We start from the raw sequence: 18,875 nt of genomic DNA, 5'->3' as shown, positions 1-18,875 counted from the left end.
TATTTACATATAATACATATATAATTAACACCTACAATATCAGAGAAATTAGAATATAACAATTGCACTGATTGCTCTGTGTGTTTTTTGTCACCAATATTATATTTTAGTTAGCACTGCCTCCACGGCTATGGTTATGACATGATAAGAACTGCTCTGTATTCCTAACGTTTTAAAAAGCTGAAGTGGATACAAATCAGATGCATGAAACACATTCACTTTTGTAGATCCCAGGATTTATTTGTTATCAGCTAGCATGAATTAAATGTTAGGGTATCAATTACTTCTTGTAAACTAACATTTATTGTTATACAAGTCAACAACAATGAGATCTCACTCATCTGCAGAAGAAGAACAGGAATGATCCAGCTATTGAACTCAGTTGGATTCTTTGGGGCTGCTGCTACGTTTGTTCGGCCTGAAGCTGCTGAAGTGCTGTTTTATGTACAATTATGTACATACAACTATTTACACTTTTTACATTAATAGGCGCTTTCACACCGGAGTACTTTTCCCAGGGATAGTTCCGATAGTTCCTGGGATTTTGCCTTCACACCAAAACGATCTGGAACTAGAACTTTTTTTTGCGGACATTTTCACCCCTTTTTACGGCCCGTCTACACTACGTCTACACTACAGGCATCGAAAAATGCTTTCAACGCTTCGCCCATTCACGTGAATGGGCTGATGTAGAAGATTTTGAATCTTTGCCGAACTGCATTGTGGGGAGTGGAGCATGGCTTTGCAAGCATCGTGAGCATCAAAAGTTGAGCAATGTTCATCTTTTGATGCTCCCGATGCTTTCGAAGCTGGCATCAGCCAATCAAATCCCGTTTATGGAAATCCCGCCAGTACAAGCGCTAGCCAATCAAACCGCGTGCAAGCTGGGAGAGCCAGACCGCAGTTCATTTCCTCATATTCCAAACGAGAAATTACGGTAGCAAATCACCCGGTTCTTTCCGACCAGAACTATTTACCGGGATACAAACCGGAGGAACCAGGCATGGAGGGAGGTGGCAGAGACAGTGGGTGAAACTGGTAGGTTTTCGCCTGTTTGGGGAGTTTATATCCAGTTTACTTCGTTTCAACATTTCTATTGCTTTGTATGTCGGGGGCTGGAGATTCCTGTGATTGGTTGTTGGTCGCGTTGCTCGCAAAAAATCGCCAAGCTTCAGACACGCCCAGCTTCAAGATTTTTTTATGCCTGTAGTGTAGACGGGCCGTTAGTCCCTGCTAGAGAGCAGGGACTTTCCTGGGGAGAAAAAGGTTCCAATTTCTGATTGGCTGGGCGAATTGCAAACCTTGCCCCGTAAAACTCTGAAAAGTTTTTGTGAAGCCGCCATTTTCTTTGCTCGCATCATCATTATTAGCATTAGCCCAGCGCACCAACGGAGAGAGACGAACATGGCAACACAAAATAAAACATGGGAGCGGTGGAGTGATGACCCAGCTAGCGGGGAACGTTCTCACAACTTTGGCTAATGTTACCTACAGGTTCTAATAATGTTTTAAAGAAACTTTTTAATCTGATGTTCAAATAACCTTTTTAGGATATTTATTATTTCAAATAATGTTCCTGTAAGGTTAAAGGTTAACTAAGACATAACCTTTTAACTGCAAAATTCAGAGGATGTTTTGAGGATGTTATTGAGGCCTGAGATGACAGAAAGTGTTTTATAAAATGTTCCTTTAATGTGATACGTTAACACAGGTGGAACGTTTTGCCTGCAACATTCTAAGGATCTGTTTTGGACGTTGTTGGGTAACACATTAAAGATGTTCTTTATAAAACGTTCCCTCAATGTTACATGATAACAAATGAGGAACATTTTCAAAGCAACATTCAGGAAAAAAATTCAGGATGTTATTGAGGCCTTTGATGACAACGTTTTTTATAAAACGTTCCTTTAATGTGATATGCTTACAAAGGTGGAACGTTTTGCCTGCAACATTCTGAGGATGTTTTTTGGACGCTTTAAAAAACTATGGGCGGCTGTGGCTTAGTGGATAAATGCGCGGTCAAGCACCGGTTCAATTCCACCTCGACACCCACTGCAGTCAGAATGTTGCAGTGTCCTCGGGCAAGACACTTCACATAAAAGTGTCTAATAAGTAACATGTAATGTTCAATATGTATACCATCAAGTCAGTCTGGTCCAACCTCAACTGTTAGTTATTATGATATGCGATTGATCATTATGTCTATAAAATATCAAAACCTAGAAAAAAAGGTCCATCTCAATTCATAAAAGTTGGCTGATATCTCAAATTGTTTTCTTTTCCAGAACCATATCAGTAAAAAAAACAAAAAAATGATTTTCGGCTTTTCTGCACAAAAGAATTACTTTTCAAGCAAAACAAAAATTGACAATTTTTTTTCTGTTGATACGTTTATGGATTATTCAAATAAATTGTTGCAGTCGGTGGGACTTGGCAATACATTTTATTCTCAGTTGACTCAGTATGTTTCGTAATTTATCCTGTGGCCAATCCAATCCCTTTTTCTCTTTCAAAATAACAGTAGAGAGTGGAGCCAAAGTATTTTCTCTGTTCCTCCTCATTTTCTCAGTTCCTCCTCACATCTGCAGGTCGAGCTCTTTACAGGCTTCACTCTCAACACTTCCTGCTGGATGTCTGCTGATCTCTGTCTCGTTGTCCTCTCATGTCTTTCTTCTGTTTTGTGGGTTACAAAGATCTAGCAGGGTCTTCGTCTTCTGATGTCTCTTCATCTCTTCCTTCTGTACCTCCTCACTTCCCCTCTTCCCCTCCTTCTTGCTCTGCTGGCCAATTGACAGAGATGTGGTAAGACTTCAGCTCCTCCTCAGAAACAAAGTCAGGGGCGCAGCTCATCAGGTCGTGACCCCGAAACGACTTGGGGAAGGCAATGACGTCACGGATGCTGTGAGCCCCGACCATAATGGAAACCAGTCGGTCCAAACCTAGAAAAGCATGGAGACAAGTTAATAAATGTTTCACAGATTTGACCTTTTAGCTTATGATTTGTGCATTTGTGTGCAGAGGGGTCTGCCTGCAGGCCTCCACTCTCAGGACAGTTCTGGTGTAGGCTCCACTGTCAGGACACCTCCACTCTCAGTAGAGGAAGTAACGATTCTGACCAACACGTTTTTTTCCCGCCCCCCGAAGGACTCGTCTGATGGAAGTTTTCAAATCACAATGGAGACTCATCACGGAGGTGATGAGTCCGCTCACCATGCACTTTGGGTCGGCCTTGGTCAAGCCCTTTTGAACCCCCCAGCCTGGTTCTCGTAAAAGTTGACTTAACAATTTTTCGCTCAAATGACACCATGGAGGAATGTAACTGGAGTTGACAGGGGACTCTGCCCGCCTCACACGAGTGCCTATTTTTTTCACTTTTCCCCGGTTTTATTAATTTTTCTTTTTTTGGCTATTTCACCCGGTTCCTTCTACCGGGGAATCGGCCCGGTCTCTGGTGTCCCCCCACGGCCTGTGTCCAGCCGTTTCCCCCCCCCCCCCCCCACTCATCCATATATTAACAGATTTTGACAATTTTTGTTGCATTTTTCTCCTCTCCTCTCACTGATTGAATGGCAAACGCGACCCACCATCGGAGGGCCTCCACCGGCCCGACCTAGTGCCGGTGCTCTGGCGGTCGGTTCCTCCGAACTGCGGGTTCGACTCTGATGGCCGGGAGGGTGTGCTGCGTTGGGGTGGGGGACTTCCCCCACTCTGCGTGTCTCTTCCTTCCCGGGCCGGCCGATATGAAGCGTGACCAAGACGCACCGTCTGACTCAGGGGTCCCACCACGGGTCCCGCAGCGGGGTGGAGGTTCCCGGCTGGAACAAGATGTCGTTATTTATATATATATTACGCAAAAAATTAACGCCACTAATTATTTTAACGCGATTAACGCATGTGCATTTTTTTTCCTCGGCCGCCCCGTAGTTTCAGAGCGCATCGAGTTTAAAATACCATCTACAAGCTGATGCTGACAGCCCCGCTCCTGCCGCCCGCTTGTGGCAGACCACACTTCCACGCTCACCGGCAGGCACCGACTGGCAATCGGGAGGACCGGGAGGGTGTGTGTATGTGTATATGTGGCCCGAGCGAGCGAGAGAGAGACCTTACGTGCATTGTTGTTGTTAGCATCTGGTGCTAGCTAGCTGCGCTAACGGATATAAGGAGCTGTTTAAATGAAAACAGAGGAGCGACATTTCGCCACAACTGCGCCGAGCACTTGACTTGATGCAGGAAGCAGACAGTGGGACATTGTAGGAGAAGTCAGCACACTCAGCACGGATAGTCCAACAGGATTGCAGCGTCCAGGCAGCTCCCGTTCACTCACACACACACACACACACACACACACACACACACACACACACACACACACACACACACACACACACACACACACACACACACACACACACACACACACACACACACACACACACACACACACACACACACACACACACACACACACACACACACACACACACACACACACACACACACACACACACACACACACACACACACACACACACACACACACACACACACACACACACACACACACACACACACACACACACACACACACACACACACACACACACACACACACACACACACACACACACACACACACACACACACACACAGTATTGTATTACTGAATGAGAGGTTCCAGGTTGAATTGAGGCGAATATTTGTAATGTTCAGAGGTTGTTGTGTTTAATATTTATGAGAATATTTCTCATTGTTCAAATGATAATAAACATTAGCATAAAGCATATTTGTCCACTCATATGTTGATAAGAGTATTACAAACTTGAAAAATATTCCTCTAAGGTACATTTAGAACAGATAACAAATTTGCGATTAATCGCGATTAACTATGGACAATCATGCGATTAATCGCGATTAAATATTTTAATCGACTGACAGCCCTAATATATATAAATTAGGGCTGTCAAACGATTACAATTTTTAATCAGATTAATCACAATTTAAAAATTAATTAATCATGATTAATCACCATTCGAACTATGTCCAAAATATGCCATTTATTTATGTATATTGTTGTGGGAATGGAAAGATAAATGAAAGCGGGCGGATATATCCATTTAACATAAAGTATCTATGTTTATTATAACATTTTTCTGCGTGTCAAAATGAAAGACAACCCACACACCTATCAATCATCAAACCGTGGGGTCTTAATTCATTACGTGTTGATTTCTATCAACGGGGAGTACTTCAGGAAAGTCGACAGAGGGGGGGGGGGGGCTAGTGGAGTACTTCGTGACCACAGAGTGTGAACGTTGTGATCAGCTGTTTTAGCGCAGTTCTCCAGTGAAGGGGGGAGTCTCCCTCCGCAGCCGGTTGGCGTAGTTTTGGCTCAGTTCCGTTGTACAGACCGACGTTAACAGCAGCCTGTCTGTGCACACGGAGACCGACTCTGTCGTCCGGTGATCTAACCGCCTTCTGGAAAAGCTTCACAAGTACGTCGGTAGCAAATGCGCTTTGTGACACAAGTGACGGTACGCATTTCAGATTACGCACATAACCTGCGTACCAGTTATGTGCACCCCTGTACCAGAGCCATATCATTACTATTATATGGCTCTGCCCTGTACTACAGCAAAAGTAATCTCCGTCGGGACTTCCTGCAACAACACCACGCCGTTATCAAAGATGTTCTATTGAGAAGACGATCACTACGTGACAAAAGTTTTCAAAACCGTTCTGGTCTTCGGTATTTCCAGACAAGTGGCTACTGAAATCAATCTTACTAACTGCTGTCTGTGCAATTCTCGGCGCGAGTTGGCGAACATTATTTGGGGCTAAGCCATTTCTTGGTATGGGTGTAGCCTACCCCAGCAATGGTGGGATGTATGGGGCGGGCCATTCTTCACATGCGTTAAATGCATTAAATATTTTAACGCAATTAATTAAAGAAATTAATTACCGCTGTTAACGCGATAATTTTGACAGCATTAATATATATATATATATATATATATATTAATGCTGTATTATACATATGTATATGTATGTATATATATATATACATACATATACATATGTATATAAGTGTCAGTACGATTTTATTTTGTATTTGTATGCATTTCCTGTTCGGAAAGTGGCGTTTTACTGATAGTGGCGATTTTATTTTGTAATTCTTAGCTCCCATGATTTTGTGTTAGGGCTGCAACGAACGACTAATTTGATAATCGATTAATCTATCGATTAATGAAACGATTAATCGACTATTCACTATCGACTGCTCCCCGGGCGCCGTTCAAAATGGCAGCACACTGCTCCTAACACTAGGATGGGTCAAATGCAGAGAAACAATTTCCCCACGAGGGATTAATAAAAGTCCATCTTATCTTATTCGGACTATTATGCCTTGCACAATTTCTCAAACGCTCTTATTTAGCCATCAACTTTTAGATTTAGCTTGAGGTTGTTTTAGGCATGTGGAAACTAACAATGAAGACAATAAAGATGAATACTTGATTCAAAAATACACATATTATTAAATTATCGAAACACATATTGAACAAAACTAACATTGCTTTTTATTTAAATTAAATAAATAATATTTCACATCAAAAGAAACAACAATGTTTTAACAAATCGTATTAAATAATGTGATGACAGAACTGTAAACAGAATAGCTGAAACTTTAACAAAATAAATAACTCAGTTACCTCTAATTACCCCATGTTTATATAATTGAGTTAACTCGTGTGTTGCTGCTAGCATACATAACACCTGACGTGGAAACGTTGCTCGTGGACGGGGCTACAGAGCTGCTAGAAAGACAGTTGAACCCGGTGCATTCCTCCGTCTGGATGTGGAGCACTTTTGCTAAATGTTTAGACAAATTGCTCGTGTTACCGCCCTGACATGCTAAACTCTTATTGCACTTTAGGCAACGAGCATCGAGTTGTAAAGTTTAACCACACCTCTGAGCGCGTTCTCTCCGCAGTGTGTGGCTGCATGGAGCAGCCGCGTGTGTGTAAACCGCCCCGCCCCCTCGCACACAGACGGGAGAGAGATCTCTCTTCTGGATTGGAAAGATCGAAAATATATCATAGACGCATTTGTTTGTCTTTTTGCATTTTAGAAAGGAGTTGGCGATATAATGCTTATGTAGCAACAATACATGACATATATTTTTTAAATGTCTCCAGTACCGATAAAAAGACCGATAACGTTGGAGCTTAACGGCGCGTAAAACACACGTGATGACGTCACCAACGAATCGACGACTGAATTAGTAGGCAACTAATTTGGTAATCGATTTTAATCGATTAAGTCGATTAGTTGTTGCACCCCTATTTTGTGTAGTACAATTAGATGTGTTCAGTGGTGGTAAGTACTGAACACCAGTGAATGCTGTATACTTAAACAAAGTACATTTACTCAAGTACTGTACTTAAGTAAACATTTCTTTTTGGAGTATTTTCTTTTTATTTGCTTCAACTTCACTACAAATTAAAGGGAAATAAGGTGATTTTTACTTTATTCAATTTATTTTAGACATTTAGTTCAGATTTTTTTATTCACAACACTTAGGAGGAACTTGTGTAATAATGCCATCCAACATTATTTAAGCACCTGAAAAAATAAGTGGGTTGACGTTGTCTTTTTGTCAAAAAAAAGTTTCAGCTTCTCAAAAGTGAAGATTTGCTGCATTTATTATTTTGATTTAATAATTTGAAGTACTTTTACTCCTAATACTTTAAGTACATGTTCCTGTTCCAGAACTTTTCTCAATGCAGTACTTTTGTTTGTTATTCACCATTTTTACAGTATAGTAGGGGTGTAATGGTATCCGTATTCGTCCCGTACCGTTGCGGTTCCTAAAAGCCAGCCGCCCGTAAATAACAAATGAAGAACAAGAACAAAACACAACAAAACAAACACAATACATGAAGAAGAAAAGTTAGTAGCTACGGCGAGTTCACACAACACACAGGAGCTAGAAGACCCACCTGCTTCTTTTAAATCAGCTGTGTGGGAACATGTCGGGTTCCCTGTGGACTACAACAATGATGGGGTGCGAGTTGTGGATCGGACGAGGACGGTGTGTCGGCGTTGTTCGACAGCGGTGCGGTATGCTAGTGGTAACACGTCAAACATGCTCAGTCACATCCGAGTCAGTCTCAGTCCCCAGCGAGAGGGTTTCCTCGACGGCAGGTGACATAGTTACCGCCAACAGATCTGCCCTCACTGCTGACAACGTGGACAAACTCATCTTTCTGAAGAACAACTTGAAAATAGAGTAAAGCTTGAGTACCTTTATTTAGGCATAATGGCCTCACACACTCACAAGTTAATTACACATGTTAGACATTGCTCCTAAAGGTACACATTTTGTTTTATATTTATCATTGTATTTATTTTATATTTTGACATCAGGAGATGTTATACAGTTCTGTATTGCCTTTTATTGATTGTGATTCAAACACTTTCTTATTATTTATTTTAATATTTTCAAGACATTCTTTTTAGTTGTTCAGCTTATTTAACCTTTTTGTTTGACATCAGCCATTATAGATAATATGGCCATCTGAGTGGTACTGTTTGTGGTTTGTTTTTAACTGTGTAATACAGTTAATGATTCCAAATGTTAGAGTTCCTTATTTTCATACCACAACTTGCACTACTGTTACAAATAAACACGTACCGAACAGTGACCCCCAAACCGAGGTATGAACCGAACCGTGACTTCTGTGAACCGTTACACCCCTACAGTATAGTATAAGTACTTTTACTAAATGATATTTATAAATGACTATTATCATTATTATAAGCAAGACAATAAATGGCAAAGATATGTAGAAAATAAACGTATTTAAGATACGTTCATAACAAACGTAACGTGGGAGCAAATACGTTTCTAGCTAAACGTAATTGAGAATGCAGTTTAGTTCTGTGGGAACGTACTTTTTAGGAGACAGGGTTGGGCTCATAGCTATATTAACAACAATGCTTTAGTCATTTTTATTCAACTATCTAGCTGCTCACACTTTTTCTGTCTCTGTGAAGAAGCTAGCTTAAACTGCTAACACTGGTCTTCACTTTGATGCTTGGTAATAATATAAGCTCACAAATCAGTCTAGCTAGTACGCCGGCTAAGGACAGTAGAAGGACTGCATGTGCAGCCTTGTTAAGCAAAATCTTTAGCGCTGTTGTTGTTCCAGCTTACAAGCGCTAACTGGCTACATGTACTAGCAGTTGTTGAACTAGTTAGCAGAAGAGAGGCAATGACAACACAGCTGTCATGAAAAGTGACATTATCAAATAAATCACAAAATGGTTATGAGTTTCTATAATGAACTAAAATGATATCCACACACTACCTCGACACATATCGTTATACTGTACAGCAGGCATAATGATTATAGTTATGTAATAATGAGGGGTGTTTTTATCCTTTCTTCAATTCAAATAGTTGATTCATGTAAGAGCCATTCATTTAAAAGATACATTATTTGAATAATCATGAGTTATACTAATACTTTTTTTTTTTATAGTTTTGTATATATCCACATTTCTGGACTATGCAAATGAGTACGTTTATTATTGTTTACGACCTAGTTTTATGCTGTAAAGCAAACTCTAATGGGCAGGTCCAAGAGTTAAAAATGGCGCTACAACAGTGAAACAATGGAAGTCTGCAAGCGTGAAACGCCCGCACACATCCGCACGCCTGATAGTGTAATGGTTCTTGAGTTTAATTGACTATCTCCAGATGAAAGAGTCTTTAAGTCGGAAGCTGTGATTCAATAAACCCTCATGAATCACCTGTGACTACATTGTCTTCATTTCAGCTATTTGGAGTCAGAGCTCAACTTCATCTTGTCGAAGTGGCCTTACAACAATGAACTTTGGATAAACCGCCACTACAGTTAATGTATACCCTTAACCTCAATTATTGCTAAAACTTGATGTTGTCAAACGCAGAATTAACTCACCCAAAGCAATGCCTCCATGTGGTGGTGCTCCTGAGTCCAGAGCCTCCAACAGATGAGAGAGGAGACTGGGGTCCTCCTGCAGAAGACACATGCATACAACAGTTATGATGAGGCGTTCATTCGACCCATTTCCACAGGTAGTCCGAACACTGTTAAGATATATGGACAATGACTGACCTGGAGGATACTTTGCAGGACATGAAGCTGCTCTGAGGCCTTGTGGATGCGGATGGAGCCTCCTCCGATCTCACAGCCGTTCAACACCAGGTCATAGTGCTGACCGTGCACCTGAGAGGACAGCACATAAGCCTTGTGCACCTCACATGACATATGAATATTACTTAATTAAAAAAAGAAATGAAGATTAAACCTTGTTCCTTAGGGACTACCTTGTGTGGCTCTGTGTAGAGGAGGTGTATGTCCTCTGGCAGCGGAGCAGTAAACGGATGATGGGCTGACTCCAGCTGCTCCGGATCCTCCTCTTTGGGCAAGAAGAGAGGGAAGTCCACAACCCACAGGAAGTGGAATGCTGAGGGGTCTCGGACTGACATGCCACGAGACTCCAGGAGCTCTGCACACTGCATACGAAGTTTACCCAGCAGAGGGCGCTGAGACAGAGAGGGGGTGCAGTAAGACAGAGGAAAGACGAAGCTTAGGATGGAAGAGAAATAAACCTGTACTCACTTTATAGTCAGTGTTATCCAGTGGTAGAAGTTGCACAAATAATTTGTAAAAGTCCAAAGTGTCAGCATTCAAATAAATGTAAAGTACCAATAGTAACAGTACTCGTTATTTTTAATGGCGCAATACAAAATGGTAATAAATCACTGGATTATGATTTGTGCTGGTACATGTAGAGCTACTTTAAATTACTTTATAGGCTGCTGCTGGATATCTTAACCGATATTTATATGTATTTCATAGTTTATTTTATAATTGATTTTATAATTGATTTAGATTTTGAATTAGCTAATAATCTAAATCTAAAAAACAACTAGTAACTAAAAGCTGTCAAATTAATGTAGTGGAGTAAAAAGTACAAGAGTGGCTTCCAAAATGTACCTCATAATTGTACTTGAGTACAGTACTTGAGTAAATGTACATAGTTACTTCCCGCCCCTGTCAGGGAGTGTCGTACCACAGTGTTCAGGGCCCCGGCTGCCAGCAGCAGCAGGTCCCCTGGCTGGGCTCCGCTCCCCTGCAGCAGCTCTTCTGTGGCCGAGGCAGACAGCAGCTTCTTCAGAGCAGACTTCAGCGTCCCGTCTGCTCTGACCAGCACCACGCTCAGTTCCTGGGACAAACACACACACATTAAAGATCACCTATTATGCTATCTTTGAACAATATATTATAGGGCCATATCTATACAAAGTATGTCTCTGAAGTGTTTTGCTTAAAGGTGACATGTCATGCTTTTCCGGTTATTACCCGTCCCCTTGTTGTTATGAAGGTTTTTATGCATGTAAACGGTCTGCAGAGTCAAAACCCTCAAAGTACACTCTGTAGGGAGTAAAACTCTAACACAGAAAATACCTCCCCAAAACGCCTCGTTGGAGATACGTCACTGTCCATTTGATCCTTCCGGGGACATCATGATGTCATGTCGTCCCCGGAACGAAATGGACCAATCCGTGGAGCCGTTACGTTACGTCCGCGCAGCCGTTACGTTAAGCCCCCGCTGATTGGTCCAAATTGACCAATCCACGGACTTCCTCACACACTCAGTGCAGGCAGCTCTGCTGATTTCTCCTCTCTGGCTGCAGGCTGATAACAGACAGTTGGGATCGCAGCGAAATGCTCTCTGCAGACCCATTCTCACAGCGTTTATCAACCTTTTTCTTACTCAATATCAAGCCACACTTATTGTTTTTACTTCGGCTGTGACTTTGTGTGTGCTCAGGGTGAGTTTGGCTGTGTTTCGCTGTGTATCGCTAAACAAGGAAATCACACCTCCATGGAGCTCAGCGCGATTCACAACGTCCCGACTGGTCCCGACCAATCGGAGCACACTGGGCTCACAGAGAGGGGGGGGCAAGAGCTGCAGCGAGCCGTTTAGTGGAGAGAGTGAATACACATACTTTACAGAGATGCTGTGAGAAACCAATGTGAGTTTGGAACATTGCACAGAATAAATCTATTCTAGTAGACCTCAACAATGGAATTATGATCAGTGGAAATGGCCATGACATGTGACCTTTAAAATACCAAACAGATCACCCATTGTAGCATGCCTCATACCCCTCTATTTCAGCCCTGTTACTAAAGTGCTGATTCTGGGTCTGGCCCTTTAAATGTAACTGAGCTGCTGCTGGCCACGCCCCTTTGGAGCTGCTGCTGGCCACGCCCCAGAAACTCAGCTAAACGCTGCCATGATTAAACTCCATATTATGTTCCAAAGCACATCAAGCATGATTTGTGAAACCGTATGGAGCTCAAACGCTTTCTCTCTCACACAGGTTTACCACAAGGTGAGTACCTTTGTATATCCTTCTTTTTCACACATACTCTTTCCAGTACAGCGTTAGCTCTGAGATTTAGTGATGCTTGCTAATTTAAACACAGACCATATTACTTCCAAAACACGTAGCGCATTGTTTCTGATACAGCACCATACTTGCCAACCTTGAGACCTCAGAAATCGGGAGCATTTGAAAACCACAGCGGGCGGTTAACATTAACATGCTTATTGTAGTTGTAAGTGCACTGCCTTGCGGCCTGTAGCACCATCCTTGATGGAGCATACGTGTGGGCTGGACCTGTATTTTACAGGAAAGGAGTGAGCAGAGGGTGGAGTTGTCCATTCTTGTTCTGTTTTCTGTGACTATCTTCCTCACCATGCTGAACACCCTGTCAGACTTTCAGTTGCTTTTATTTTTGTTGTGATGCAGTGCCAGAAGGTATTACATAATTGCCAATAAACACGGTTTCGGGCTCCCCTTTATGCTGAAGTGCCAGGTATGTGATCAGGATTTTCTCAACCGTGATATTAGTCGTTTAATCTACTATCACCCCGTATTTACTGTTGGTGATGCGGTCATCGATAGTGCTGGTTATGGTCATTGCTCTCGCCTCCTCCATCTGATGTCTGACTGTCTCATGGTGGGTGTACGTGTGCGCACTGTCGAGGTCTGGACATCCAGCAGATTGTAATAGATGTATTAGGTTGGGATATACAGTGGGGCAAAAAAGTATTTAGTCAGCCACCAATTGTGAAAGTTCTCCCACTTAAAAAGATGAGAGAGGCCTGTAATGTTCATCCTAGGAACACTTCAACTATGAGAGACAGAATGGGGGGAAAGAATCCAGGAAATCACTTTGTAGGATTTTTAATGAATTAATTGGTAAATTCCTCGGTAAAATAAGTATTTGGTCACCAACAAACAAACAAGATGTCTGTCTCTCACAGACCTGTAACTTCTTCTTTAAGAGCCTCCTCTGTCCTCCACTTGTTAACTGTATTAATGGCACCTGTTTGAACTCGTTATCAGTATAAAAGACACCTGTCCACAACCTCAAACAGTCACACTCCAGACTCCACTATGGCGAAGACCAAAGAGCTGTCAAAGGACACCAGAAACAAAATGGTAGACCTGCACCAGGCTGGGAAGACTGCATCTGCAATAGGTAAGCAGCTTGGTGTGAAGAAATCAACTGTGGGAGCAATTATTAGGAAATGGAAGACATACAAGACCACTGATAATCTCCCTCGATCTGGGGCTCCATGCAAGATCTCACCCCGTGGGGTCAAAGTGATCACAAGAACGGTGAGCAAAGATCCCAGAACCGCACGGGGGGACCGAGTCCATGACCTGCAGAGAGCTGGGACCAAAGTAACAAAGGCTACCATCAGTAACACACACGCCGCCAGGGACTCAAATCCTGCAGTGCCAGACGTGTCCCCCTGCTTAAGCCAGTACATGTCCAGGCCCGTCTGAAGTCTGCTAGAGAGCATTTAGATGATCCAGAAGAGGATTGGGAGAATGTCATATGGTCAGATGAAACCAAAATAGAACTTTTTGGTAAAAACTCAACTAGACGTGTTTGGAGGAGAAAGAATGCTGAGTTGCATCCAAAGAACACCACCTACTGTGAAACATGGGGGTGGAAACATCATGCTTTGGGGCTGTTTTTCTGCAAAGGGACCAGGACGACTGATCCGTGGAAAGGAAAGAATGAATGGGGCCATGTATCGTGAGATTTTGAGTGACAACCTCCTTCCATCAGCAAGGGCATTGAAGATGAAACGTGGCTGGGTCTTTCAGCATGACAATGATCCCAAACACACCGCCCGGGCAACAAAGGAGTGGCTTTGTAAGAAGCATTTCAAGGTCCTGGAGTGGCCTAGCCAGTCTCCAGATCTCAACCCCATAGAAAATCTTTGGAGGGAGTTGAAAGTCCGTGTTGCCCAGCGACAGCCCCAAAACATCACTGCTCTAGAGGATATCTGCATGGAGGAATGGGCCAAAATACCAGCAACAGTGTGAGAAAACCTTGTGAAGACTTACAGAAAACGTTTGACCTCTGTCATTGCCAACAAAGGGTATATAACAAAGTATTGAGATTAACTTTTGTTATTGACAAAATACTTATCTTCCACCATAATTTGCAAATAAATTCTTTAAAAATCATGTGATTTTCTGGATTTTTTTTTCTCATTCTGTCTCTCATAGTTGAGGTGTACCTAGGATGAAAATTACAGGCCTCTCTCATCTTTTTAAGTGGGAGAATTTGCACAATTGGTGGCTGACTAAATACTTTTTTGCCCCACTGTATATATATATATATATATATATATATATATATATATCAACTTTACTCTAAGTCCCTCTCGTAGACATCCGGCTGAATACATAGACACACAGCTGAGGGAGGGGATTCAGCTAGCGACTGTATATGGGGACAATAGTTGGGACGTGGGTGGGACATTGCCAGGAGTTCAATGTAAAGCCAGCCCACATTTTAGTCATGAGCGCAGCAAATCTGGATCAGCTCCGTTGTGCCCCCGTTTTTAGAGATGTATGTAAGAAGGAAAAGAGAGAGGGTTGTATTTTCTGACACTTTTGCATAATAGGTTACCTTTAAGAAGAAAAGAGACAATGTGGAAACACTGGGGTTGGAAACAATAATACCTTTCAAACTCTACAGAGGTTTGAGAGGTGAAATATTGGTATGCTGTTATTTTAGCATAAATATGGAAGAGGGGCAAACAAAAAAAATAATATGGAGATCCCTTTTTAGGTCTGATCCAATTACTTCTTTCAGGATAAAAAAACCTGATTCTATTTCTAAATCATTCAACATAAATGTTAATTTGTGAAACACACAAAAAAAGGCTTTGCCAAAAAAAAGAAAAAGGTTTGGCCTATACAAATTTACCAAGTACATAACTGTTCATGACTTTCTTTCTTTTTCATGTGTTTCAATCATATCAATATATGTTTCAAAGATCATTTTTTAAATAAACTAATAACTATTATCTTGGCTTGTGTTTATAAACACAGGAGAAGGAAACTGTTTGGATCAGGCTTACCCCTAGATTCCACCGGGTCCGTCTGCGGCGTCCGCGCCGCGGCGTCCGCAAGGATTGCGGCCACTCTAGTCAATGGGTGCTATTCCACCAGACGCGCCGTGTTACGGCCCAGAAGCGTCTCGCCGCTGGGCTCCGCTCAAAATAGGATTGAAGTCTATTTTTCGACGCGACGCAGCGGTAAGGTAATGTCGGGCAGGCAGGAAGTGGAACGTTCAGAGCATATATAGCGAAACACACAAACTAATTTTGCAGACCCTATCCCTCCGTAGTCTTTCAAGTAGGAGAAATGCCAGCGTTCTCCTCCGGTTTACAGGCACTGTGTAAATTATATATATAGAATAATTATGATGATGAATGCATTTTTTTACCACTAAAATACAGCAACACATCTTTGATTCATGTCGTTTATAACTGGAATATTATTATTATTATTAACTTTGTCTGTACGAAGTAGCCTGTCCAGAAAATATGCCCAAATCAACAAAAACTGCAAGCCGGCAGGCAAGACGCTCTGCTTCTGAAATGCTTCTGAAACGCGCCCGGTAGGGTATGACGCCGGAGGAGGCCGGACCAAAACCGCGGCGCAGCTGTAACGCGCCGCAGACGGACCCGGTGGAATCTAGGGGTTAGGCAATGGATCACCAGAATGTGTTTTTCTCACTGTCATCTCGGGGCTTCCGTACATACCACTACGTACGTTCTATTGTTTTTAGCCGCTTTAGCAGTTTTGCTCTAAGAATGGCAATATTAGCCACGCTTTGGTCCAGACTAAAATATCTCAACAACTGGATAGACTTCTTCAGTGCACAGCAATACTTTTCCTTTTGTATACTCTTACACATAAAAGACACTTTTCATAAAGATTCCTTGTACATTTGAAACAATGTAGGTGACTAACTTTTTATTTCCTCTAATTTTATCCCCATTTCTTCCGTTTTGTGATATAATCTACTTGATCTATTATTCATTCTTTAAATCATAAGAAAAAAGTAATTTAGATAAAAATCAGAGAAACCTACCTGTCCAAACAGAGTCCTAGCAGTCTGTTTCAGTTCTTCCAAATCTTTAGCAGAAAATAGTTTCTGTAGTCAAACACAAGAAACACATTTTTGTTTTTAATCATGGTCACATTGTAATTCACAATGTATGCACAGTATTTGTCCTCACCGCTCCACTGGGGACGCAGATGGCCTGAACGGAGCCTGCTGGTTTGCTGAGAGCTGATCTGAGGAACTCTGCTTGAGTGGATGAGAAAACTGGACTGAGGTCCATCAGCTGGACACGGAGAGAGAGAGATTCAGACAACTCCACAGTCATGTTCACACCGTCCTGAACATACACCTACTGTCATAATTGATTATTAACGGATGAATTCATGGTTAAAAACACCACTCATTGGGCTCTTACGGCTCAATTGGAAATAACGTAACATTTCTTAGAATTATTATTATTTATACAATTTTGTATTTTAAGTCTTAATAATGTAATTCATAACAGATACAGTTAGGTACAGTTCACCCCCATGCTTCTGCTCTAACAGAGCCCCGTCACAAGTACAGCCCTGTTTATTAATCAAACAGAACACATATCATAAACACACAAATGTACATGTAATACATTTGATTCGACAAAAAGAGAAAATCATAACATTAACAAATTAAAAAAGCTAATACAAAACACTGAGTATCACGGTGTTTAAAAAAAACATAAAACTTTAAAATAATTGTTGTGTTTCAATGTGGAACATAGGTTGCTTTTCAAACGCAAATTCCATCACTATAGGTCAACAACTAAAATGGCTCTGGTAAATAAAACATTGTAATCCAACAGGCTTCTTTCTTCACCTCTTCTTGATCTCAGATTTGGCAGAACAAACAGTTATTTTTTTGGAGCATTACATATTCACACAGTAATAGATTGTTCATCAGATAATACAAACACAATACAGAGTAGGGGTGTTGAAAATAATCGTTTCTACGATGCATTGCAATGCGGACGTGGACGATTCGGTCTCGATGCAGTGACGGAAGATAATCGGTTATAGAGTAGTAACGTTGCTTCCTGATTTTCCGGCCGCGGCTTTACTATAACGTTTTTTCTGTCACTTTAATATCAAATCGGTCGGTGACGCAGAGATCAGGGAACAGACGTGACAGCGGCACAGCAACACCGAACACGGAGCAGTCTGCTTTATCCACCAACACAAGAACACCAGTCCAGAACCCACAGCAGAAGGACCCGCTCTGAATCACTCCGTGTTGCTGCGGCTCAGAGACACAGACAGGGATTTATGTTTTTCAAAAATAATCGCGTTACAATCATGTCAGGTTTTTGGTGGATTTAATTAAGTCTTGGATTGCAGAGTATGAATGTCCTCTAGCAATTTTCAGATGATATATACGTGTGTAAAGTTTGTGAAGGCAGGAGGAAAAAAGCTTCCGCGATCACCGTCTCCTCTCCGTTCCTCCAAGCCCCGCCCCCTCCCTGAAAATAATGAGTGACATGCTGATAGTGACCCGATAGAAACTTTATTATTCACTTAATCACTGAGATATAATGAAGCTAATTTTATCTTTCATTCATTGGATTTATGTAACAGTAAAACAGAGAATGTAAGTGTGCACCCACATGCAGTATTTTAGTTTGTATATGCTGTTGTAAATACTCCTGTTGTCTGCTGTGTTCAGACTCAGGTCCTGTGTGTGATGCCTCATTCAGGACATTCAGTGTCCTTTCTTAACAGAAGGCCGTGGCTAGAAGCTGCAGCTAGACTGCAGAAGCATTAGCTTTTTGTTTTTGAGGATGGAACAACTTCACACACGGAGGCTAGACCTATACAATTCATTTATTTTGGTTTATAAATGAATGTCAAGACATTTATGTTATTGATTTCTGAAGCACTTTCTAAATAATAAAAAGAGAGTTCATATGTATTGACTGCATGTATGCATTGATGAAAAATAAGCCATGTGCAGTAATCTAGAAAATTGAGGATGCAACGCATTGGTATGAATCGTGATGCACCGGGATATCGAACCGAATCGAAGACAGGATAATCGTAATCGAATCGAATCGTGAGACCAGTGAAGATGCACAGCCCTAATACAGAGCATGTTGAAAATGCCAAAAATATGTTTTATTCATACAAAATTAAAAACTCATTTATAGCCCCTTACTTTAGTAATCTCCTAATATCTGGAGAAGTGTTCCTAGATGAACAATACGGTTCTTTGTACATTTCACATGTTCTGCCCGGTAGTGCTCCTCTCTGTCCCATGAACACTAGCTGTGTTCACCAGAGTTCCCAGAGCCAGTGAACAGCACCCCCTGTGTGACCCAGTGCAGCCTGGACACTCCCTGTG

At 41.8% G+C, this 18,875-nt stretch overlaps 1 protein-coding gene across 3 annotated transcripts in view; it reads right to left on the bottom strand.

The window, feature by feature from the left end:
• Positions 1–214: 214 nt before the first annotated feature.
• The window catches only part of dars2 (aspartyl-tRNA synthetase 2, mitochondrial), a 42,074-nt gene continuing 23,413 nt past the window's right edge, over positions 215–18,875 (bottom strand). For all 3 annotated transcript variants that reach the window (XM_034104042.2, XM_034104039.2, XM_034104040.2), the window contains 7 exons: positions 16,681–16,788; positions 16,533–16,595; positions 11,122–11,274; positions 10,373–10,591; positions 10,161–10,271; positions 9,984–10,059; positions 215–2,939 (listed from right to left, as the gene is read on the bottom strand). In XM_034104042.2, the coding sequence (XP_033959933.1) occupies positions 2,749–2,939; positions 9,984–10,059; positions 10,161–10,271; positions 10,373–10,591; positions 11,122–11,274; positions 16,533–16,595; positions 16,681–16,788 (921 nt within the window). In that variant the 3' untranslated portion in view covers positions 215–2,748. The remainder of the gene's footprint in view (positions 2,940–9,983; positions 10,060–10,160; positions 10,272–10,372; positions 10,592–11,121; positions 11,275–16,532; positions 16,596–16,680; positions 16,789–18,875) is intronic.

This window comes from Pseudochaenichthys georgianus, chromosome 17 (assembly GCF_902827115.2).
Source record: "Pseudochaenichthys georgianus chromosome 17, fPseGeo1.2, whole genome shotgun sequence".
Lineage (NCBI taxonomy): Eukaryota > Metazoa > Chordata > Actinopteri > Perciformes > Channichthyidae > Pseudochaenichthys > Pseudochaenichthys georgianus.
This window is presented reverse-complemented; position numbering and strand designations above follow the sequence as displayed.